At 61.2% G+C, this 22,933-nt stretch overlaps 1 protein-coding gene across 9 annotated transcripts in view; it reads right to left on the bottom strand.

The window, feature by feature from the left end:
* Window positions 1–5,312: 5,312 nt before the first annotated feature.
* RAB3IL1 (RAB3A interacting protein like 1) overlaps window positions 5,313–22,933 on the bottom strand; it is a 42,356-nt gene continuing 24,735 nt past the window's right edge. For 5 of the 9 annotated variants that reach the window (XM_086677188.1, XM_086677189.1, XM_086677192.1 and 2 more), the window contains 10 exons: window positions 14,967–15,222; window positions 14,416–14,511; window positions 14,229–14,306; window positions 13,324–13,542; window positions 12,231–12,383; window positions 11,588–11,716; window positions 11,381–11,493; window positions 9,763–9,862; window positions 7,129–7,195; window positions 5,313–6,303 (listed from right to left, as the gene is read on the bottom strand). In XM_086677188.1, the coding sequence (XP_086533314.1) occupies window positions 6,221–6,303; window positions 7,129–7,195; window positions 9,763–9,862; window positions 11,381–11,493; window positions 11,588–11,716; window positions 12,231–12,383; window positions 13,324–13,542; window positions 14,229–14,306; window positions 14,416–14,511; window positions 14,967–15,222 (1,294 nt within the window). In that variant the 3' untranslated portion in view covers window positions 5,313–6,220. Of the gene's footprint in view, window positions 6,304–7,128; window positions 7,196–9,762; window positions 9,863–11,380; window positions 11,494–11,587; window positions 11,717–12,230; window positions 12,384–13,323; window positions 13,543–14,228; window positions 14,307–14,415; window positions 14,512–14,966; window positions 15,223–22,708; window positions 22,864–22,933 lie in introns of those variants that run through there. The other 4 variants (XM_086677187.1, XM_086677195.1, XM_086677190.1 and 1 more) reach the window with 4 other exon arrangements.

The raw sequence follows: 22,933 nt of genomic DNA, 5'->3' as shown, positions 1-22,933 counted from the left end.
GCGCGGCTCTCCGGGCCGGCGAGGGCGGTGTCTGGGGGGGGGCCCGCCCCGCCCCGCCCCGCCCCGCCCGCGGGGGCCGCGGCCACCACGCCCGGCGCTGCCGGGGGTGTCGTCCGTTCCCGGCCCCGCGGGTGGGGCGGGGGACACGGGAGAGGGACGGGGACTTTACACCCTCGGCCGGCGCCGCGCGTGCCCTCGGGGCCCAGGTCTGCGCCGGCGGCGCTTGGAACGACAGTCTGCGCACACGGGGTTTCGAGCCACGCGTCCTGGAACGTTAAATCCTGAGCGCACAGAGGTGGGGACGCTACCTCGAGGCGACTGTAAACAGCTTTCCGCCAATCGGGGCGCCCCAGCGGCGGGGCGACGAGGCCGCCGTCGGGGCTGAGGATCGTGGCCGGGCCAACCCGCCCCACGCGGGGGCCGTCTGCGGGGGCCGTTGGAACTGCAGGGTTGGGATCCCGAAGGGTGGCCGGTGGCGTGGAAGGGGAGAAGGGGGCACCGGAGTCGGGGGCGGGGCGCTGGCATTCACGGGTGCTCTGCTGGATGGCTTGCCTGTTACAGTCCCCTTCCCCCGCTTTTGGCTTAAATAAATTCAAGTCCTTTTGAGGGTGTAGGGGGCTCCCCAAATTACTTTGTAGGGTTTTTTGTTTTTTTTTTTTTGTTTTTTTTTTTTTTTGAGATAAAGACACCTGTTCCTAAAAGCGAAGCGTTCACACTCAACGTGAAATGAAATCAGGCTGAGGTTATGTGGCAGGGTAGCAGGTATCAAACTTGACCGCATCAGAATCATGGGAGAGCTTGTCATGACAGGCCGGCTGGGCTCACCCGCAGAGTGGGATTCGGCAGGGCAGGTCTGAAGGCAGAGAACTGCATTTGGAACGGGTTCCAAGGGTGGTGATGCTGATGTGCTGGCTCAGAGAATGCACTTTGAGAACACTGAGGGTATTTCTCTTGTAACTTTATTTTTTAATGTTTATTTATGTTTTGAGAGAGAGAGAGAGACACACACACAGTGTGAGTGGGAGAGGGGCAGAGAGAGAGGGAGGCACAGAATTCGAAGCAGGCTCCAGGCTCTGAGCTGTCAGCACAGAGCCTGACTCGGGGCTCGAACCCACGAACTGTGAGATCATGCCCCCAGCTGAAGTCGCACGGCTGAACTGACTGAGCCGCCTGGGTGCCCCTGATACACTAACTTTTTATCTTGGTTTCACAGTTTGTAGGATATCATGATAGCTGGAATTTGTGGGGCAGGAGGCCAGGCTGCCAAGAAAGGCTGAAGGGGCTTCTGGGTTCTCCTTGGTACCACCAGACCTCTATTCGGTTGCCAGGACGACCGGTCAGGCCTTGCGGTCACTATGGCCCTGGATGGCCTGAGCACCGACTCCTCCTTGAACCGCCTCCCTGAGCATGCGTGCGTGTTGGGGGCCGGGTGGATAGAGGTGTGTGGCTGGCGGCTGAGGTGGGAGGTGACAGCAGAACCCTACCAGGTTTGCACAGAAGCACCAGGATAGCCGAGGCAGGCTCTTAGGGGACCTGAAGCTCCCGCACCCAAATCCAGCCGCCCCCCAGGGGCATGGCCCCCCCCCCACCGCATCTTTAGCAGCCCTCCATGTTCCCCTAATGCTGACCCCTTTCCCCACTCCCCTGGTCTCAGCCACGTGCAAGGCAGCTGGGGGACTGGAGTGGGTTGGAACCTCCCCTTGCCCCAGCTGCCCCCAGAGAGGTGAGGAAGATGAAGGCCTGCACAGGGTCCCCAGGAGGTAAAGCAAAGACAGGGCTCAGGACAGTGCCACCCTTCCAGCCACTTTCTCCCAGCAAGGAGAGAGAGGTCGTGGAGCTCCCCTGCCCCCTGTGGCTGTGGTCCCCTAAGGCCTGAACTGGGGGTCTCTCCCTCATAACCCAGCCAACAGCTTCCCACGTGTGATTTCTCTGCAGGCCTCGAGGCTTCCATCGGTGGCTTGACCACTCCAGGCTTCCACCCAGGGGACTTTGCAACGCTCCTAAAATCAGGGGGTCTGGGAGAGCTTGAGACTCCATTATCCCAGTCCCCACACCCTCCATGTCAGGGCATCTCGAAGCCTCTCAGACCACTTGGAAAGGGAGAGGCTCCACTTGGCGTTCCTGAGCTGCCATTGGGCCACCGCCAGGCCCTGGGTTTAGGCAGGGGGAGGGGAGAACTAGCTGAAAGACAAGGGAGGGTCTGGCCAGCTGCAGCATTTTGGGGGGAGGGTTTTTGTGCTTGTGCTTGAGGTTTGAGGGGAGCCCCTCGAACCACTGGCTGGCCCCTGTCCCGGCCCCTGCGGGGCCTCTCCTGGCCATGAGCCTCTCGTGGGACACACTCGCGTCTCCGCCCGCTGTGGAACCACCAGCCACTGTCCTAGAGCCCAGTGAGACTCGGGCAGGCCAGGCCAGCGGGCAAATTCACCCCCAAAAGCTCTGGGCCTACCGGCAAGAGCAGTCACCAGGCCCAGGCACGTGCTCGGCGGCAGACACAGGTCAGAGCTTTGCAACTTGGCTTTGAGTTAAAGTTCACCACACCGTGGGCTTGGGGACCAGGCCCGGACACAACTCTTCGGCGAAGGGTACAGTCTGAGGGGGCCAGGGCCACAGAATCATGTACGAGCTGTGGCCCCACCAGCCACGAAAGTCTGTCCCTGACGGCGTCGCTATAGCACAGGCTCCTCCGAAGGTCCCTGAGTAAGAAGGCGGCGCATAGAAGTGGCCGACGAGCGTATGAAAAGATGCTCAACACCACCGATCATCAGAGCGCTAGAAATCACAACCGCAGTGAGCTATCACCTCACAACCATGAGGGTGGCCATTATCCAAAAACACCGACGTGGCAAGCGTTGGCAAGGGTGTGGAGAAATCGGGACCCCCCCCCAACCCCGCGCTGCCGGCAAGATGGTAAAAAGGCAAAGCTACTGTGGAAGACAGTGTAGAAGACACAAGTCAACAAATTGAAGACAGGACTACCACATATCGCCCAGCAGTCCGCCTCTCTGTGTAAATCACCAAAGGAACCGAAAGCAAGGTCTCAAAGAGATAAGTGCCCTCTCCTATTCATCACAGCATTATTCACGGTAGCTAACGGGTAGAAACAACCCAGATGCCCCTCAAGGGATGGGTGGGTAAAGAGACTAGTAAATCGTTATGTTTTTTGCCACCATAAAAGACACGAGAAAGGGGTGGGGGAGCTGCGAAGGTCATTTAGTCCCATTCTCCCAACTCACAGATGAGAAGACTGAGGCCCAGAGAGGAGCCCATTGCCCGGGTACGCAATCCTGGCAGCATTACACGAGGGCAGGCTTGGCAGATTGCAGACTGTGACACAGCAGAGCGGTGCGTAAGGCCAGCGTGTGGCTGGGCTCAGGCTCAATGGCTATGGTTGGAGCTAGCTTTTAACAGGTGGCCACATGTACCAGGAGCACTTAGAGAGGCCCGAGTGAGTTATCTAGAAAATTCACTTAAGAGGCACAACTCCCGAACGGCCGATGTCGGTTAATCCTCTCCCGACTCCAAGAGCCAAAGCCGTGAGCCCCCTCCGGAGAGCCCCTGCGCACCCCCAGAAGCCTGAAGAGCTGGGGTGGGGGCGGCTGTAAGCAGGGGAAAACGTGGGAAGCCAACTTAGATGGAAATGCGCTTCTGTCACTGCCTGACACTCAGTTTCTCCGTCTCTGGACAATAGGACTAATCCAGCGCCAGGCACAAGGCAGGTGTCTAGGAAAATGATCCTGGCTCTGGGGCACCCGGGTGGCACAGTGGGTTGAGTGTCCGACTTCGGCTCGGGTCATGATCTCGTGGCTCGTGAGTTTCAGCCCCATAAACGCTGCCTGCCTGTCAGCGTAGGGCGAGTTTCGGATGCTCCGTCCTTCTCTCTCGGTCCCTCCCCCACTGGCGCTCTCCCAAAAATAAATATTAAAAGAAAAGAAAAAAAAAAAAAGGATGCCGGCTCTGGAGCTGGTCTCATCCATTCCTATCTAGGGCCACCGTTTCCTGGGTGAACTCTCAGTGCCTCAGGAGCTTTATCTGCAAAACGGGGAAACGGTACCTCCCAGGACAGCCCTGAGGGTTAAATGTGTTAGTATCAGCTACTGTTGGGAGATACTGAGGCCAGACTGCGTGTCCCTTGGTCCCTCACACGTCTCGTTGCCCACCACAACCCTCTAGGCCTGACAGGAAATCCTATCACAGGGCCAGGCAGAGCAAGTCTGGGGTGTGGGACCCGCTGCCAGGGCTCTGAAATGTTGTCTGGTGTCTCCTTGGCCCTGGGTGTGGCTTGTCCGGGGCCATGGAAGCTGGGGGCAGGGATGGGAGGAAATCTGCGAGGCTGGAGATCAAGAGGGACCAGGCTGGCGGCTGGACAGGGTGACAGGGTTGGGTGGCCTTGACAGAGTCCTGATCTACTAGCTGAGAGGCCCTGAGGCCTCAGGCTAATCGGGGCCCCTTCAAGGTATCACCAGCCCCAGCACACACGGATTTCCAAGGCTGCTATGCCCCTCCCCCTCCCCCACTGGCCTGGACCCACACCGCTACAGGTGGGGAGGGGATGTGGAATCACAAGACACCTCTCCAGGCCCACCCTGTGACTACTTTTCCTTGCGAAGAAACCATCTAAGAGCGGGAGTGGCTGGCAAGGCCACAGCCCTCATATCCCTGCCTGCCTGCCTGCGCTGCCTGCAGACATCACCAATCGATCCCCACACCACTGTCTTGCACTCACACCCAGCAGCCCTGAGGTTTTGACTGTGAACTCCAACCTTCCATTAGAAAGAGGCAGGGAGGGGGAGCCTGGGTGGCTCAGTGGGTTGAGCATCAGACTTTGGCTCAGGTCATGATCTCATGGCTCGTGGGTCCGAACCCCGCATCGGGTTCTGTGCTGACAGCTCAGAGCCTGGAGCCTGCAGCCTGCTTCAGACTCTGTCTCCCTCTCTCTCTGCTCCTCCCCCGCTCATGGTCTATCTCTCTCCGTCTCTCAAAACTAAATAAACATTTAAAAAAATAATAAAATAGGCAGGGATACCAGAGGGGGATCTGCCCAAGGTGCCCCTGAGACGGCTCCACTCTCCCCACAGGAGGCCACCCCGCAGGGGAGAGGAGGTGGGGATCGGCCCTGCTAACCCACAGCCCCACGGACTGGACCCGCTGGAGAAGACTCGAGTGGTACTCCCTACAGCAATCCCTTCAGGATTTGGGCCTAATCCCAAGCACGAGGGCGGGCTAGGGAAGGATTTGGTTTCATTCCTTCAGATGCCCAAGCCTTGGCCTGAGCCCCAGGGCGGAGGAGTGAAGGCGCGTGGCTGCCCAGCCTCTACCAACAAAGCCTTCCTTTATTAAATAGAGATCGTGTTACATTCCATTCAAAGGAGGAAATCGGCCACGGTGAGGGATGTGTCCAGGTTGGACCCCGGTCCTGAGTGGGCTGTGAGGGGCGAGGAGGGGCCTGCGTCCTGCCCACCCTCCCCCGGTCCTGTGTACAGGGCTTGGCGACCTCAGCCCCCACTGTCTGAACGGCCACCCACAGCTGAACACAGACACGGTGTCCTGAGGCCCTGTCTGTATTTTACTTCGGGAGCAAAGTATCCTAATCCTTCCAGTGGTGGGGGCAGGGCCTCCAGGAGCACAAGGCTCAGATGGAGGAGGGGGGGAAGGTCAAGTGCGAGGGTGGGAGGAGGGGCCCTGATCCATCTTAAGAACAGTTTGGGGTAGTTCTCAAGCAGATGGTGTGCAAGTCCTTGACAGCCCCTTGTGGCCGCACTGCCCCCACGGGAATGGGGGAGGGATGGCCACACGGGGGTGCTGGTGGCCCAGGGCTTGGGAACCGAGGTGGGAGATACCCTGGAGGTCAGGCCACCCAGTGTGAGCCCTTTCTGAGGACATCACAGCAACAAGGTGACTGCAAGCAGGAGCTCCCAGGCCTGCAAAGGGGGTGCTGAGCCCCTGAGTGTGGGTCCAAGCTCCTTGGTCTTTGGTGCCTTCTTGAAAGTCTCCTGGTGGCTGTAGGGCCACTGGGGAAGGGCGAAGGGTCAGCTCATGAGGTCCTGTCTTTCCCGGGATGAAGATTTGGTACCGGCTCAGCAAGGCCTCCATGGCCTGGCCATCTGTCCATCTGCTCGGCTTCTGGCTCAGGGCTGGCGCCAGGACCCTGTCTTCCTGTCTGTCTGTGCCGGGGCAGGTGTTGGCTGTGGCTCAGAGCCCCCCTCCAGGCTCCGGCCATGCCCTAGGCCTCCTGGGGAAAGAAGCCAAGCTTGGCCAGCGACATCTCCTTCCGCAGCCTCGTGATCTCCCAGAACATCGGCTCCGCTGCAGGCAGAGAGAAGGTGGAGGGCTCAGTGACAGGGTCACCTCAGGCAGATGGTCCAGCCCCCGTTCCCTAGCTTTGGGCAGGGCAGCTGGCAGGTACCCTAGGGCTCCCCGGTCCCCCAGGACAGATAACCTCAGTAAGTGGCTGGACCTCTTACAAGCGCCACGCTGAGGCCTTGCAAACTGTTGAGGGCTGAACCCACTCTGCACCGTACCAGTGGGAGAGGTGACACCACCCCTACGGCCTGACACCCACCCACACAAACACGCTGCCACACATTTGGTGGTGATTTCCAACCCGTATCCTTGGGGTCTCAGAGACCCCGAGCAGTCAGCAGAGCCATGGATTCAGCCCAAGATCCCCTCCAAGGCCTTGACCCCCAAGCTGGGGAGGAGAGGCTCAGACTCCAAACGGATTGGGCAGCAGGGAACCGAGTTTGGAGGAGGGGCGGGAAGCTAGACCTTGCAGAATAGGGCTGAAGGGGATAACAGGTGGATGCAGGACCAGCCCTGGCAAGAGTCAAGTGGGAGGCAGCGTTCAGTGTCAAACGACCGGCCGTGAGGAGGTTACCCCCAGCGGGGAGGAGATTCACAAGGGACACTCCATCGTGCAAAGTTTCTGATGCCAGGCCGGTAACAGGGAGCCCCGGGGCCTGGGAGAGGTTGCTGGGTGGGAGAAGGCAGCCGGACCCGGCAGACCCTGGCAGGGTCCTCCCCTCTGTCAGGGCAAAGCCCAGCCGGTCGACCCCTCAGATGCTGGCCCGCCCTCTCGCTGCCCCCATCCCTCCCAGGCGCTGCCCTCGCCGGCCACCAGGGGGCGCTCACCTTCCTGCCGCACCAGGCCTTGCTGGATGTAGCGGATGTAGGTGAGGAAGTTGCACACTGCGGTGATCTGTGGACACAAGTGAAGAGGCTGTGACCTGCCAGCCCTCACGCTTAGGGTCCCCCCAAGAGCCAGGGCAGGTCGGAGACCCGAGCCACAAATCCCACATTCCATCAAAGCTAGATAATGAATGCTCCCTGAGTGGCACAGGACCGGGCTCTCAAATTTAATTGCCAACAGTGGTATTAGTCCTGCTCCTGGGAAGAACAATAGCAGCAGCTAACGTTTAACCCGGTACGCGTATCCGAGTGAGGCAGACATGCCTATCATTCCCAGTTGACCCAGGAGGAAAGCAGAGACTCCAAGAATGAAGCCACCGGACAGCAATTATAGAGGCCACGAAACAGTCAGTGGCTGAGCTGGAAGATGAAACCAGGTGGCTTGCCCTAGAAACCACACTCGTCCCCAGGCAGGCCTGCCTGCTCTGGGCGCTGGAGGCCCCGGCCAGCCAGGCCTTGGCCCAGTGCTCCTGGTAATGCCAGATGGGACAGGGGGATCCGGAGCTGCTCACCGGGGCTGCCCTGGATCCCTAGGCCTGAAGCACCCAGCTTGGCCTGAGGCCTGCTCCATGTTGGGCCCTGTGCTGGGCACCGCAGACCCCAAGTTGGCCCTTCCACGAAGACTCACATACCGCAGAGAGGGTGCTGCTGGTACCTGCCCAGGCCCCTTCCCCAGGCTGGGGCCCCCTCTCCCCACTACTGAGAGGGTCGTCCACTAATGGCTCCTAGGTGCCCCTCCGTCCCCCCATCCCCTGCATGCCACAGCCAGCGACTGGCCCACATGCGGTGTATAAAAGGTCAGCTCCCTTGCCTCAGGGTGGAACCCACTCTGGGCTCCAGGGCCCCCACGGATCAGATTGCAGCCAGACTCCAGCTGAGGCCGGACACTCCTCTGCCCACCCTATCCCGCATTCATGCCTCCTAAGAATAGCATAAAATCTTCGTCCGGGGCTCAGCTTCTAGGGAACTCAGCCTAAGAAAGGGCAGAGGGTAGCTGGCAGCTGTGCCCACGGCAGCCTGTACTGAATGTCCGGCGCCTGGGGGCAGGGACGTCAAGCGTGTGGGAACCCGCAGGGTCCAGAGTTGCAGGGAGGGGACAACACCCCTGGGCCCTCAACCATGTAGGAATCCTGGCCAGCAGGACGAAGCAGGCGCAGGGGGGTCAGGGCAGAGGTCGGTGCAGGAGAAGCTTGTGGGCCAGGCCGTGGTGTTTCCCAGTGGCCAGCGGGCCCCCACAGGAGGCTGGTGAACGAGGTGTGGCACCGAGCAGGGAGGTTCTCTCCCCAGGGCTGCACTTTGGGGACACAAATCTCTTCTCCCTGTGGATTCCACACTCCTTGGTCTCTTCGGAGTGTGGGCACCACATCCTGAAACTTCACACCCTTCTCGTCTCCCATCCCAGCTCTGCCCAACGCAGAGACATAGCAGGCCTGGAAGAAACAAGGTTCTAGAGGTAGTTTTGCCAGGCACGGAATGTCTGGCGCAGATCCTTCTGGTGAGCCCTGGAGGGGCTCAGGAAAATGCCACCGGACAGGGCTCTGGGCACAGATGCGTGGGGCGGAGGCTGCAGCGAAGGGGGACTGGGTTCAGAATGGGGAGCCTCCGGGTCTAGGCTGTACCCCCTCCTAAGGCATAGACTCCCCATATGCAAATGGGGCTCAGCTCACTGCCGTGGGGGTGGCCAGGACAACACATTGGACGCCCTGCGGGAGCTGTCGTAACCAAACAAGCTGCCCAGCAGTGGGACCATCTGTCCACTCTGATCCCTGTGAGGAGCCTCTAGTAGGTTGAGGGCAGGAGATGGTTCCTAAAGGAGGACCCACCCACACTGTGTCACCTTTGTACCAAGCTTCAGAACCTTCTCACACATTCTCTTTGGCTCCTTACAGTCCTGTTCACAGTCTGTGAGGGGACAGAGGAACGAGGACCACCCGACCCCTGCCCCCAGCTCAGTGAGGTCCACTGACGCAGCCCGGGCCACTTGGCATGTGAGGACGGAAGCTGGGATTCCCGGAGCCCTCGTGGCACCTGCCACTGACAGTCACGCTCGAGTAACAGACGTGCCTCAGAACGTTCTCAAGAGCCTGGGGCCAGAGCCTGAGCTGGGAGTCAGGAGCCTGGAACTTTAACCTGAACTCTAATGTCACTCCCATGGTTAGGTTTCGGCCAGCACCCAGGTCCCTCAGTCCTTCACCCCTAGGAATTGAGTCTTGCTGATGGCCATGGGAGCTCAGAAGAGGACCACTATCCCCAGGAAGGAAGCAGCCAGCCTACCCCTTGACTGGAGCCTCTGACACCCTGAGCAGAAGATCCAGCTAAGCTGGGCTGACTCCTGCCCCGGGGAGACCGTGATGATAAACAGGTGTTGTTTTAAGCCACTAAGTTTATGGTCATTTGTTTTGCAGTAATGACAAACTAATTCACCAGGCTCGGCTGTGTGGCCCCAGTCAGTCTCTGTACCTCTCTGAGCCTGTGCCCTGCTCTGCAGATCAAGGTTGTGCTCCCAGGCCTGGAGCCCGGAGCCCCAGCCCAATGTGCCCCTGAGAAGCCAAGTGACACTCCCATTAGATGACTTACCCTGGCCCGGGAGGACGGTGAGATGTAATAGTGATTCTCTGAGTCCCCAAGCCGGATTCGGTGGCGACAGGCACGAGCCAGCCCGCTCAGGGCACAGGTACTAGAGGAAAGCAGAGGGGGCCTTGGAGGCTGGCTGAGGCTCGCCCACCCAGCTCACGCAGGCAGGACGCAGCAGCCAGAAAGATGCACAGAGGGAGGGAGAGGCAAACAGACACGGGTGGTGGGACCTGGCAGCCCCTCCCTCGACCCCAGCTTCCCAAGGAGCCCAGGGCCAGGCCAAGGAAGGGGCAGCCCTAGAAGTCCCTGGGATAGATCTCGGAACTAAGCTGGATCCCACCCCTAAAGCCCTCACCTCGCCACTGTTGGGCAGGAGAGTTCAGTCAACCTCATGCCGGGTGTACCAAAGCTCCACTCTCTGCAGTCCGCCTACTTTATCGGGACCCTCAGACTCAGTGATGCCCTCCCCAGCTAAACAAGAGTCTTCTCTCTCCTCCACTCTGTCACCAAGTCCCCAGGCTAGGCCACGCAAGGGGCCTTTTGCCTGGATCCTCTCAGCTCCACGTTACAGCCAGGGGCTCCTCCAAAAGCCCGTATGTAGCCCATCATCTTTCCCCACTGCTTTGCTACTGCCCAGGAAACCGTTATGGAGAATCCAGAGCAGAGGAAGGTAAAGTAGGCTCCTGGGGTGCAGGACTTATCAGTGCCTTTGCTGCCTCCAGATTCACTGTGACTCTGACTGCACTTGGCAACCCTCTTTGCAGGGTACATCTACTGATGAGCTTGTGAAATGCTGGCCTAGTGGGTCAAAGCCCAAACTTCATTCAAGGCCCTTTACACTCTGGCCCTCCTGTGTGGCCTCAGCCCCATCCATCTCGCTACCCACGCCACCGCTCTGCAAACCCAGTGATGCTTCCATTCATACCGTGGCCTCTCACACCTTCACTCATGTTGTCCCCTCTGCCTGCAAGGCACATCCCTACTTGGCAAACTGCCACTCATCCTTCAAAATGGCTCAAATATTCCCATGAGTGACAAGACTCTCCCCAAGGGGCCTCCCTGGCAGGTCAAATCCTGGGCTGCCAAGGGAAAATGCTCCCTGTCTCTGCCCCTTGCTCTACCAAGGCTATTTTGTTCTGCTGCGAGCCCTGCTCGATGCCAGCTGAGTAGCAGGAAAGCCAAGACATGAGGGCTGTTTGGTTATTTATTAGCAGCAGGGGAGCCAACAAATGACTTCACTTACATGTCAGTCGGGGCCCAGAGCCCATTGTGGGAGAGAGAGTTGGGGGTGGGAGAGGGATGTCTGTCAGGCTGGGAAGAGGGAGACTCCAGCTCCCAGACCCCCCTGGATGGTCTGGGGGTCCGTGACTAAAGGCAGCAACTTCTGCCAAAGATTCCTCCCCGCACAGGACCGGGGTGGGGGGGGAGAGGGGGGTGGTGATGGCAGCCACCGTGCTTTTGCACTCTAGCCCACCCCCCGCCCCTGCTCCTCTCGGGTCCCACACCCGGACCCTCCACAGGCAGGCCTGAGGCTCAATCCCTGGCCACCCCCTCGGCAGAGCTCAAGGCTAGGTGTGGCTCTCTCAAGTGCGCAAGGAAGGGGGAAGGGCGCTGAACGTACTTGGTGCTGCCACACTCCACCGCGGCCACCTTCGCCGTGGGCGGCGTCTGCGAAGCCACGGGCTCGATGGTGAGCGTGTTGTCCTCCACGGCGGCCCGTACCAGCGCCGAGAGCTGCAACAAAGCGGGGCAGCAGGTGGAGCAGTGAGGGGCTGACCTCTGGCTGAGGCGCTGGGCCCCGGGTCGGCCGCCCTCTGCCCTGCCTCACCTCCTGCATGGTGAAGTCGAGGCAGGGGCCCACGTCCTCCCGGTACACCCTTTCAAGGAAGGGGCAGGACTTGTCCAGGGTGGGGGATTCCCTCCAGGCCTGGAACTCTGCGAACAGGGTCGTGTCCACCTGTGGGGGAGGGTGAGCGGGGCGCAGCGGTCAAGGCGCTGGGTGGGGGGGAGAGGCAGCATGGTCGGGATGGGCAGAGCCCACAGCGGTGGGGAGGCGGGGACGTTGCCGGACGGGCCCCAGCCTGCCGGCGAGTCTGTCCCCAGTGGCCAGGGAGGGAGGCTGAGTCCCGAGGAAGGACGGCCTCCTTCCTTTCGCCCCAAAGACCTCAGAACTCAAACTTGCACATCCAAGTGTGCTTTTAGCTTCCTGCCTCTACTTGGGTCCAGGGCCCCTTCCTGAAGACCCTCACTGCCTCCTGGAGGGGGAGAAGTTGAAAAGTGGCCCCGCGGGACCCCCGCCCCCCTCCCCGTACACACAGGTACCACGGCACACACAGACACAGGCACACAGAGGGAACACACGCGGGCCGCCTGCTCTGGAGAGGCGACCCGCTGGCCGCCCTGGGGCACGTGCAGTGTGAGTGAGGCTGGGGGTGGGGGACGGAGGGGCGGCCCCTCTCTGCGGCCATTACCTGTCGGGAAAAGGAGAGAGAGGTAGCAGAGGTGGAGGTGGGGGCCGTGGGCGGCTCCCCAGGTAGGAGCTGCCAAGCCGGCTCGTAGGTGAGGTGAACAGCCTTGCTGGGGACCACGCAGAGGAGCAGGGAGAGGAGGGGGGCCAGCCCGGGCTGGGTGGGCAGGGCAGACGGACGGACAGACAGACAGGTGCACAGAGACAGACGGGAGGAAGGAGATGTTAGTGTTCAGTCGGAAGCTGAGAGCTTGGAAGTGGGGGGAGGGAGAGAGGCCTGGCCCGCACCTCCTCCCTGGAGGCTCCAGAGACATAGGGCAGGAGCGGGCTGGGGGCTGCCTTGGTGTCAAAGACCACAGGAAACAGAATCCCACGACAGCCCTTGTAGGGCTCGCCGGGTGCAGCCCTGAGCCGAGCTCCTGACATCCAGGTCTCGTCAGCGCCCCATAGCCCCAGGAGGCCCTACTTTTGTGAGGAAACTGAGGCTCTGACAGGTGACCTCACTCGCCAAAGGACCTGTGGCCAAGGACCTGTGGCTGCTGCCCAGCCTGGACCAAGCAGCCCACGCACCCAGCCACCCAGGCAGGGAGGGAGACAGCTCCCAAATGCTATGCTTGTCTAGGCACCAGAGCCAGAAGGTGTCGAGGACCCTCGAGTCCAGGGATGTCCCAAGATGGTCTTGGGCGTCAGGGCTGTGGGCGCCCAGGGTCCAAGCAGCCTGTCCCCAGAGGCCCAGCAGTGGCCTCCTTAGGCCGAGGCCTCCTTGTGTCTCCAAGCAGAACTCCCCCATCCCCCCACCCAAGGCAGGCCCTCAGGCCAAGGCCAGCCTCAGGCGCACAGAACATCACCTACTGCTTAGAGGGGCTTGGAGGGCCTATCAGGCCCCCCACGTGGTACACCCAGAGGCCGAGGCCCAAACCTCCTATCACAGAAACCTGTCCAGCCCTCCCAGAGGACACAGAGGCCCAGAGAGGGCAGGCCAGGCTCCAGGTCACACTGTGAGGGGTCAGGCCTCTCCACTGGGCCCCACTGCCTGGGGGACTTTGGGCACTGTCTCCCTGTCCCACGTCCACCACCGCCCGCCCGCCGCCCCTCACCTCTTTGCCCTCCTTGTCCGGGGTGAGGGTATGTCCGGCAGCGGGGCACACGGCGGGGCAGAGGGTGCTGCTGGTGCTCTTATGGCGCAAGTGGCCCTTGCGGGGCCCGGCCTTGGTGGGGCTCAGCAGCTGTGGGTGGAGCTCGCGGTTGGGAGAGGCCGGTGTGGACGTGAGGACCAGTGTCTTCAAGGCTGTCACCTCTGCCTGCAGCATGTCGATCTGGCCGGGGTGAGGTGGATGTCAACCTTAGTCCAGGGCTAACGCTGCCCAGGCTGCCCCTGCCTGCCGCCCCGGCTCAGGACAGCCTGTCCCGGCAGTGACTAGTACCCGACCCCTGCTGTTACCCTTGGAATGGCCTTTGAAGGGGGGACTGACACACCCATTTCACAGCTAAGGAAACTGAGGCTCAGAGAGGAAACGCGGCCTGCCTGAGGTCACACTGTACGTCAGGGCTCTGTGACGTGCACCTGTCTGGGAGCTGGCCGGGCTTCCCACTGAGGGGCCCTCAGGAGCCAGGAACCACACAGCCCTCGCATTTTACAGATGTGCAAATAGACTCCAAGAGAGGAAGCTACCGGCCCAGGCTCCCACAGCCAGCCTGGGGTTTCTGCTTTGTAAAGGGCTTATGGAAGGAGGCAGGAGAAATTACACTGCCCACGGGATCCTCCCTGCCCTGGTGAGGCCCCGCAAAGGTCTCTGGTGCGGTGCGAACGCTGCTGGGGTCCCCGGGGAGCTGTGTCGTCTCAGACACCTCTGCCTCGACGTCCTGGGCCGTGGTCTAACCATCCCCGCCACCCACGAGAACACGCCGGGGTCCCACCGGGTGGCGAAAGCCCAGCGCTCTTGGGGGCTGGCGGGGCAGGGCGGGAGCTCTGGGTGTGGCTCGAAGCACGCGGGGCCCTCACCTTGCCCCGCGCCTCCTTCAGCTGCTTTTCCGACGCTGCCTGCTTCGTGTTGGCTGCTCGCACCATCTTGTGGGCTTCCTGGGAAGAAGGCAGGCTCCGTGTGAGTGCAGAGGGGCCTGCGGACACACGGCAGCCGCGTTCCCCACCCTGCAACCACCCCCCGCCCCCGCCAAGCCGGCCACCACACCTCAAACAGGCTGGCTGTCAGCTCCTCCAGCTCCCGTTCCAGCTGCTCCCGCACTCTGGACAGCCGCTCACACTCCTCGTCCTTCAGCTTCAGCTCCTGGGGAGGGGGAGGGGTTCCAGGTGGGTGGCTGTGAGCCCCACAGGGGCCCCAGGCCTGGCATGGATGGGACCAGGCACCCCGCTTCCCCCCACCCGCCCCGATCAGGCTCCACTGCCAGGGTCATCTTACGTGGGCCTCTGGGCCCCGACCGCCCTTCCTCTGTTGTCCTACAGTTTATGATGCATTTTCCATTTAGCTTGTGGCATGTTGAAGCCCCACCCGCCAGTCTATTAGAGCTTAGGACAGGCTTTCAGAGAAGTCAAGACTTCTAGAAGTCCTTCAAAAGTCACAAGCAGAACTCTCTTCTGTGCTTCCCTCACGCCCAGCACAGGCCTCCGTGCAGCCAGCCCTGGCAGGTGCACAATCTCTCTGGGTGCCCAGGGAGAGCCCACAGCTCCTCCAGACGGGCCCCTTGTCCCCACAGCCCCTCCCGCTGCCCTCTGAGCCCCCACCTTCTGGGCTTTGTGAAGCTCCTCCTTCAGGAACTCTGAGCCCTTCTCGCGGATCTCCATGGAAGAGCTTCGCAGGCGGAGCACATCCAGCGGGGCGGCCGCAGGGCCCTCCTCACCTTGGGCCTCCTCCCCTCCAGGGGTCTCCGCCAGGCCTCTTGGGGACTCCGTCCTGTGGCTTTTGCAGGGGCCCACGCTCTTCCAGGGGACGGGGACAGCCTCAAGGGGCGGCGGGTGGCCCTCGTCTGGGTGGGGCTGGCTGCGAGGCAAACAGCAAATACAGGGTGGGGTCCTGAGACCCAGAGCTGAGCCCAGGCACCAACCCTGGACAGCGCACCTGCCACTCCCGGCCTACTCTATAAAATAGGGACTCTACCCGTGAGGCTGTCAAGGGCAGAAGGACCAAACATGAGGTCACCTGGGAGCAAAGCCCCGACTCACTCACCTTTGTCAACCACCCTCTCTAGCTCAGGGCCTAGGGCTGAGCTTGGCACACAGTAGGTGCTCAGTTTATCTGTCTAGCAGAAGACTGGAAATGCACCAGTGCTGAGAATCTGAGTTTCCACTTCTACAAAGTGGGGAGGATCCCAATGGCCCTACCTCCAGGGTCACTGGATGGATGTGACCTGCATAAAACCTTGGCACCCAGGAGGCACTTAAATGGGAACCGCCTTCTTGGCTATCAATAATGCAAATTTTATGCAAATTATACCCCATTTAGGGTGGCAGGGAGAGGAAGGACCCAGCCAGGGCAGGCATTGCTGAGGTAGGAAAGTTCTGCCAAATAGCCCAGGCCAGGCGGACTGTCTTCCTGCTCCCTGTGGGGAGCAGTCTGGGCTCTCTCCGCTGGTCTGCCTTGTGAGCTCAGGCAAACACCCTTCTCTGGGCCTCAGGATCCTTCTCTCCCTGAAGTTGAAGACCCTAGAGGTAGTGAGGGGGCCATCAGCCTCTGTCCCCCACCCCCCACTGTCCATCCACACCCCTCACTTTGCAACAGACCCTGGGGAGGGAGGGAGGCAGGAAGGGAGAGGGCCCGGCCGGCACTGGTTTGTGCCAAGACAGCACCTCTGGACTCGCTCAGTCAGCAAAAGCTGGCAGCTCCTGAGCCAGCAGCTTCTGAGCGTCGGTGGCTGGGCTGAGGGTGAGTGGCTGGGCCAGGCCACTGATAACAGTGGGGAAGTGGAGGGGAGGGGGCTCAGCGGGGCCCACACAGGAGGGAGGAAAGACGAGGCCAAGGGGTCGTGAGACTCAGGATTGCTGAGGGGAAAGTGTGAAAGGCAAGACTGGGGATCAGCTGCTCCTCCCTGTCATCTAGACCCCGGCACGGTCACCAAGCAGCCCCTCAATGTCGGTGCCCCTCCCAGGTAACACAAAGGGGCTGGGGACCCAGGGACCCCCGCAATGAGCCCATTCCCAGCCCTTCACGTGGCCCTGTCCAGGCACCTAGTTTGGCCTGCCCTAGGCTTTGGAACTGGCCCAGAGTGTGGCCTCATGGTTCCTTGGCTGAGTCCTGCCTGGCAGGGAGCGGGGACTGATAGATGAAGTGGGAAAACACATCTGTTACTCCATCAACAGCGTTTATGCCAAAGATCTTTCCTAATACCCTTGGGGGTGGGGGAGAGTCTCGTTGGCAAGGGGTCCCTGAGGCTCGAGGAGGGGCTATGGCAGCACTATGGCGGCCCTGGGCTGGGGTCCGCACCCAGGGGACTCCCACCATGCCAGATGCTGGGATACTCTGCCCATGCCCTCTCATTTAGGGCTCTCAGTAGCATTTGTGGGACTGTCCCCATCCCACAGATGAGGGACAGAGTCTACAGAAGTGCAGAACTTGCCCAGGTTCACACAGCTGGTGGGTGGCTGTGCAGGATGGGCAGCCAGGTCTTCGGCCTGAAGCCCCCACGGGGTGGGGGGGGGGGGGTGAGTATGAAATCACTGCATCAGCCTCAGGGTCAAGGTCTACAAGGCCCCGGGTGGACTCAGGAGATGACTCCTTGCCGCAGCAGGGAAATCTGACCCAATTCTGGCCCGACCAACTTCTCAGCCTCTGCTCAGGCCCAGACACTGCCTCCCAGGAGGGCAAAGCCAGGGTCCATGCCAGGCTCTGAGCTGGGGTACGCGCCAGCCCCTGCGAATGTCACCAAAGTTCTCTGAAGCTGCTTCCCACCTGTGGGACGGGGGTAACGACCTAGAGTCACTGGAGAAGCACCATGTAAAGACCGTGCCGTCTGTGGCCACATTTGGCAGATACCCCTACTGTGCCTGCCCGGGCTCTGGGTCCCGCGGCTGAAACCGCAGGCCTCAGGGAGGTCCTTCCCGCTGAGAGTCTGGGGGCCCCGGGCCCAGTGCCATTTCTTCAGGTGAGAGAGGATGGCCATAGTCACTCAGGCTTGGGGGTGGGGGGACGGGTGGCAGACCCCAACTCGAGGACTGCACATTTCAACAGGATGGGTGAGAACTGTGGGCCAAGGGTGGGGGTGACCCAGGCAGGATTCCAGGTTTCAGACAGCCAGCCCCAGTGCCTTTCCCTCTGCAAGGACCACCCCACACATCAGCCATGTCCCCGCCGAGGAGAAAAAGACCTCCAGCCCCTCCCACGAGGGCCACCAGTGTGGTCTGGGCCCCGGGCCCGAGTGAAAGACACTAACTCTCCTGCTGGTCCCAAGGGCATGGGCTGGGGTTATGGCTGGACTGCCCCCCCTTAGTTTCCCAACAGGCTCTCACTTCAGCCCCCTGCCAGGAAGGATGGGGGCCCTCTTTTGCACCCAGAGGCAACAGTGGCCTCCCCACTACCCATCTCCCATCCTCCCTGCCCCCGGCTTCCCCAGTGAAAAAGCCCAACTCAAAAAATCCTAATGGCCGAAAGCATATGAAGAACACGTCCACCCCGTAGTCACGAACCACCCAATGCCGGGGCCAGGGGTTCAGGAAAGACACCCCCCCCCCCCACCTTGGTACTGGAAGGGACGCTTGCATCTGTAGGCCCTCCCCTCACACTTCTAGGCTGTGAGGAGACTCAGAAATTTCAGGAGGGGCCCTAGGCCCCACAGGTCCAGCCCCAGCTTCACACACTTTAGCATTCCAAACCAAAGGCTGGCAAACCTCAACGGGACCACCTGCACTCCTTGGACAGGCATGGGCTACCACACTGCACCCCCTCCCCGCCCCTCAGCCCTGGTCCACGGCCCTCTGTTGGAACCTTTTCAGTCCCCATTCCCCGCAGAAACAGAGTCCAGCATCCACAATACGCCGCAGGGGCCCCTGGGAAGGGGTTAGAGGCAGGAGATAGTAAGAGTCAAGGTCAGAGGAAAGTGGGAGCATCCAACACCCTCCATCCTGAACCGGCTCCACTGCCCGGAGCCCACGACAGTTTATACAGGAAAGGCCCCACTGGGTCACTTCCCCAGGAAACACACAAGGGGGTGGGGGTGCAGTAAAGCAATCCTCACCCCCGCCAATCCTGCCCTAGGCCAGCCAGCATGGCTTTGTCTCCATCCACAAAAAATGGCAAAATGAGAATCAGGTCCCCTGGATCCTATGGTCTTCAGTCACCCGGAAACCCCCACTGGACCAGGATGGCCTGTGCAGAGGTCACTCCCAGGGGCCAGGAGGGCCCAGCGAGGATCCTGCATACCTCTTCCCATCTCCAGCCCAACCGGCCCGCCATGAGGTCTTTCTGCCCCGCGGTCTCTCCCTGTCCACTGACCAGGGCCCAGGTCACCTCTTTGAATTAAAGATCCCTGTGCTGATGGGCATGACAGGTTCATTAAAGAAGCTGGAAGGAGCTGGTTAGGGAGGCTCTGGAATTGGAGGGAGCAGAGCTGGGACCACCGGGACACAATGGGACCGCTAGTCTCTGCCCGGGGGCCAACAGGGTGGCTTTGGCGGATCCGGTCTACAGGGTGGTGCCACGGCACAGGGGCCCAGTTCAGACTTGTGCTCATGCACCCACAGGTGTTCCCGTAAGCCCTGAGGGCACCGAGGCTGACAGCCAGGTGACTCTGGTCTGGGGGCCGCGGGGGGTCCCAGGAAAGGCTTCCTGCAGAGGCTCCCTGACTAGCCAGCAAGCCCGGCCAGGCTGAGCTGACAGAGAGGGGCTAAGTCTACAGCTCCAAACCGTCAAGCTGTGTTCGAGTCCCAACCTCACGATGCCGCGGCAGGGAGATGCTCTCCCTAGCCCGCTTTGGACGATGAGGCACGTGATGTTCAGAGAGGGGTGGCGACCTGACCGGAACAGACAGCCAAAAAGTGACAGGGTGGGAACTGAACCCAGAGTCCCAGCTCTATCGCATCATGTGACGCGTCAGCCGGAAAAATCCAGACGGGAGGAAAGATGAATGGTGGTTTTGGAGAAGTGGGGCGGGATGCAGATGGGGTTTGAGGAAGTCTGTGGGCCGGGAGGGGGCTGTGCACAGGCCACGCAGACACAAAAGACTCAGGGCTGGGGGGACTGTGGCACGACCTGGGGCTGGAGAGAGGGACAGGGGAAAAAAAAACAAAACAAAACTGCAGTGCCTAGGGCCAGAGAGCCAGCCTGGAGGTCTGAGGAGCAGCCACTGCCAGGGTTGAGAAGGGAAGGTTCCAGAAGAACAGGACAAGGGTGTCATATATTTCATACATAGGAACAGGAGGCCAGGCCTGCAAACTGAGTGGGACGCCAGCGTGGGGTGGGGGGCGGGGAGAGAAGGTGCAAGGGGGAAACAGAGCTGGAGGGCGGAGGTCAGCAACAGCCTCGGGATGGAAAGCAGGGAGGTTGGACACCTGAACCCGGTGGACCAGACCAAGCAAACCGTTCCCCGCCACAGCCCCAGGGCTGCCAACCCGGTCCCAGCCCAGACAAGAAATCCAGCCCCATGTCTCCACTGGTAGCCAACACAAGGCCTGGGAGGGTGGGCGCCGAGCAAGGGGGCACACAGCACATGTCTCACATCCTCCTGCTTAGTCCTAGAAGAATCTGACGCCCTATGACCTTGAAAGTCCAATAGCTCTCCTAGATCCAGGAGAGCTTCCCCGGAAGAAGCAGCTGGGAAAGGTGAATGACTGCTTCCCAGGGAGGAGGCCCTGGACCCTCCTGCTCCTGAAGCCCCCAGGCCATACTTCCGGACCCCTGTGACCTCGGCCCAACCCAACCGGCAGGGGCTCCCAGATCCAAGCCCCGTAGGGTAATCAACACCCAGAGCAGTTAAGTGACCTGCTCAAGGCCACACAGCCTATGTGCAGCCCTGGAGCGCCCCCCCCCCCAGAAGGGTCCTGCCTGCTAGGACACAGTCCTCCATCCCTGGGAGGTTGGGGGGGGCTTGTTTCATTCCTGAGGAGTCAGTCAGAGACTGGCCCTCCCTAGAGAGAAGTATGATTGGCCCCATCTGTCAGATAGGGAAACTGAGACCAGGGGGCTAGACCAATGGCATGTGGCCGCTTAGCGGCAGAAAACTAGCCCAGAACTCAATTTCTGGTCTTTGCTGACCGAGCCCCAAGTGCCCAGCACCACGTCAGCCGCAGATATACCCAAGATGCTGTCCTCAGAGCAGGCTTGGCCACCAAGACTGTGGACGTGGGAAACTGTGGGAAATGGGGAGGGGAGTATCCCAGTTATGGGGGAGCTGCCTCTGGGTTCAGAGTTCAGGGCTCCTGCTCACGGAATCCCCAGGAAGAGGGCCTGCCTGAGCTCCTGCAGAGTCCTGCCCCTGCCACCCACCCTAGGAGAGCAGCCCTGGGTCCGGGGCCAAGGGGGCGAACTGGCACCAGGACCCAGCCATCAACAGCTGCTATTCTTCACCTACCGATGAGAAAACGGAACCCCAGGGACATTGACAGCTTAGCCAGGGCCACTGACTCCTGATCCCCGACTCATACTCTAGAATGAGGGCCCAAATATATACCTACCCAGACTGTCATGAGCCACTGGAGGCCACAAGCCCAAGCAGCTCAGTCAGACTTACGTGGGCAAGTGTGACCCCAAGCAGGGTCCCTTCCAGCTCCTGCTGGGGTCTGGATGAGTTTCCAGGACACCAGACCCCCAGTGGATGCTGGCAGTTTGGCCCCTGATCCTTCTTCAGTCCCTGCCTCCAATATCCAAGTCGGGGGAGGGGAGTCCATAAAAATGCAGTGCTCAGGGGAACCCCAAAACTCTGCCTCTCATTTCCAGGTCCAGCTCCTCCTTCTGCCCCCTATGCTTTCCATCTGCATTTATAAAGCACCTGCTAGGTGCTCTGTACCTGAGGCCCTAGGGGTCCAAACGTACATGCAAAAGGTGAGCTATATTGAGGATCATGGCGTGGGGAGGTCAGCTTGGCAGCCTGGTTCATCCAGAAGGCTCTTGGAAATATGGCAGGGAGGCCGGACTAGGGGTCTTCTCCAAGACCTGGAGTCTTTTTGACTTTGTCTTTAAAGAGAGCGTCTATCTGTTGACGGCTCCCAGCCCTGTCTGTCTGGCCCTGGCCTGGATGCCTCCAGGGAAGAACACTCTGGGCCTGGATCACCTGCTCATTTCATCCAGAGACCCAGAGAAGTGAGGCCATACGCTCAAGATCACACAGCAACTCAGCGACTGTGTTTTGCCTGGGTGGCCCCAACACGTGGGGTCACAAGCTTCTTCCAGACTAGGCTGCCCCTTAAACACAGTTAACCTCAGGCAAGGATTGCGCTAATCTCACCAGGTTCCACATTAACCACTTTTTCCGGAAACTCACTCTTCTTGGGCGGGGTGGGGGTGGTAGTGGTCATGGTGTGGTGATTACGTTTCCAAAGAACACACAGGCTCCGCTTCAACTTTCACCCTTTAAGAGTCTCACCCCTCTCCACACCTCACCCCTACCAGGAGCCCTTTCTCTCAGCACCCCCTGCTGGGGACAAAGCCCCACAACTCCCTAGCATCTCAGCTCCAGCTTTGCTGGGCGCCTGGAGTAAAGTGGACCCAGCCCACATTAGAAACCTCTCCAACCTGCCAGTCTCCCGAGAGGCTTCCCTCACTCCCCAGCTGTGGCTGGGAAGGGGCCCTGTCCTGGGACCACCCAGTTGGCCCAGTTCTTGACAGGAATACAACCCACCCCACTCTGGCCACATCTCTTCCAGGACCTGGCCTTTCCAGGCTATGGGGAAGAGGAAGTGTTTGCCCAAGTTCCTGACAAGACCACAGGCTTTCTGCACGGCCAGGGCAGGGGTCCCACGCCAGGTGGGCCAGAGACTGGGATCACCCCTGACAGCCAATAAACAGTCACGGGGACTGGGGCCACCAAGCCGGGCCCCACGGCTGTGCCGCCCTCCTTCAGCCCGCAAGGAGGTCCCACCCCACACCTCCGAGCCAGGCCGGAGCCAGCAGCCCCAGATGGAGCTCCATCAACTTACTAGCGACCTTGGCAGAGACTCGGCCCCCTTTCCCCCACTGCACTGCTTTCCAAAGGTTCATCCAGGCTTGGGGGCCCCCTCCTCCAGGCGCGCCCCCCAGACTTACTCTGGCTTGCACCCCCCGCTGCCTCCCTCCTCACTGGCGCTCCAGAGGAGCTAGGAATTGGCGCCGTCCCGCCGGGGAAGGTCTGCCGCCCACCCTTCACAGTCCCCACCCTCCCGGAGACCCCCGACCGCCCCCCGCCGGGTGTCCTTCCACCTCCGCCCCGAGTTGGCTCGCCCGTCCTCGGGCCACAGGGGGCCCCTCCGCCGCGGGCAGAGGGCACACGCGGCAGGGACCCCCAACCCCCGGGGGGCTGCCGCGGCCCGAGCCGGCGCGGTGCGGCGAGCGCGCGCGGACCTACCCGCTCCACATCCCGGCGCCGCCGCGAGCTCCCTGCGCCGCCCGGCGCCGCGTCCCCGCCCGCCGCCTGTCAGTCCCTCCCGCAGCCCCGCCGGCCGCGCGGCCCCCCGGCCCAGCCCGCCCCTGCCCTCCGCGGGTCACGTGGCCGAGGGGGTGGCCCGAGGACACGTGCCCGGCCCCGCCCCTCCGCCGGCCGCGCGCCCCGGGACGGTGCGCCCGCGGGAGC

This window comes from Puma concolor, chromosome D1 (assembly GCF_028749965.1).
Source record: "Puma concolor isolate L17-30 chromosome D1, mPumCon1.1.hap2, whole genome shotgun sequence".
Taxonomy (NCBI): domain Eukaryota; kingdom Metazoa; phylum Chordata; class Mammalia; order Carnivora; family Felidae; genus Puma; species Puma concolor.
Note: the sequence above shows the minus strand (reverse complement) of the source record. Positions and strands in the feature narration are given on the sequence as shown.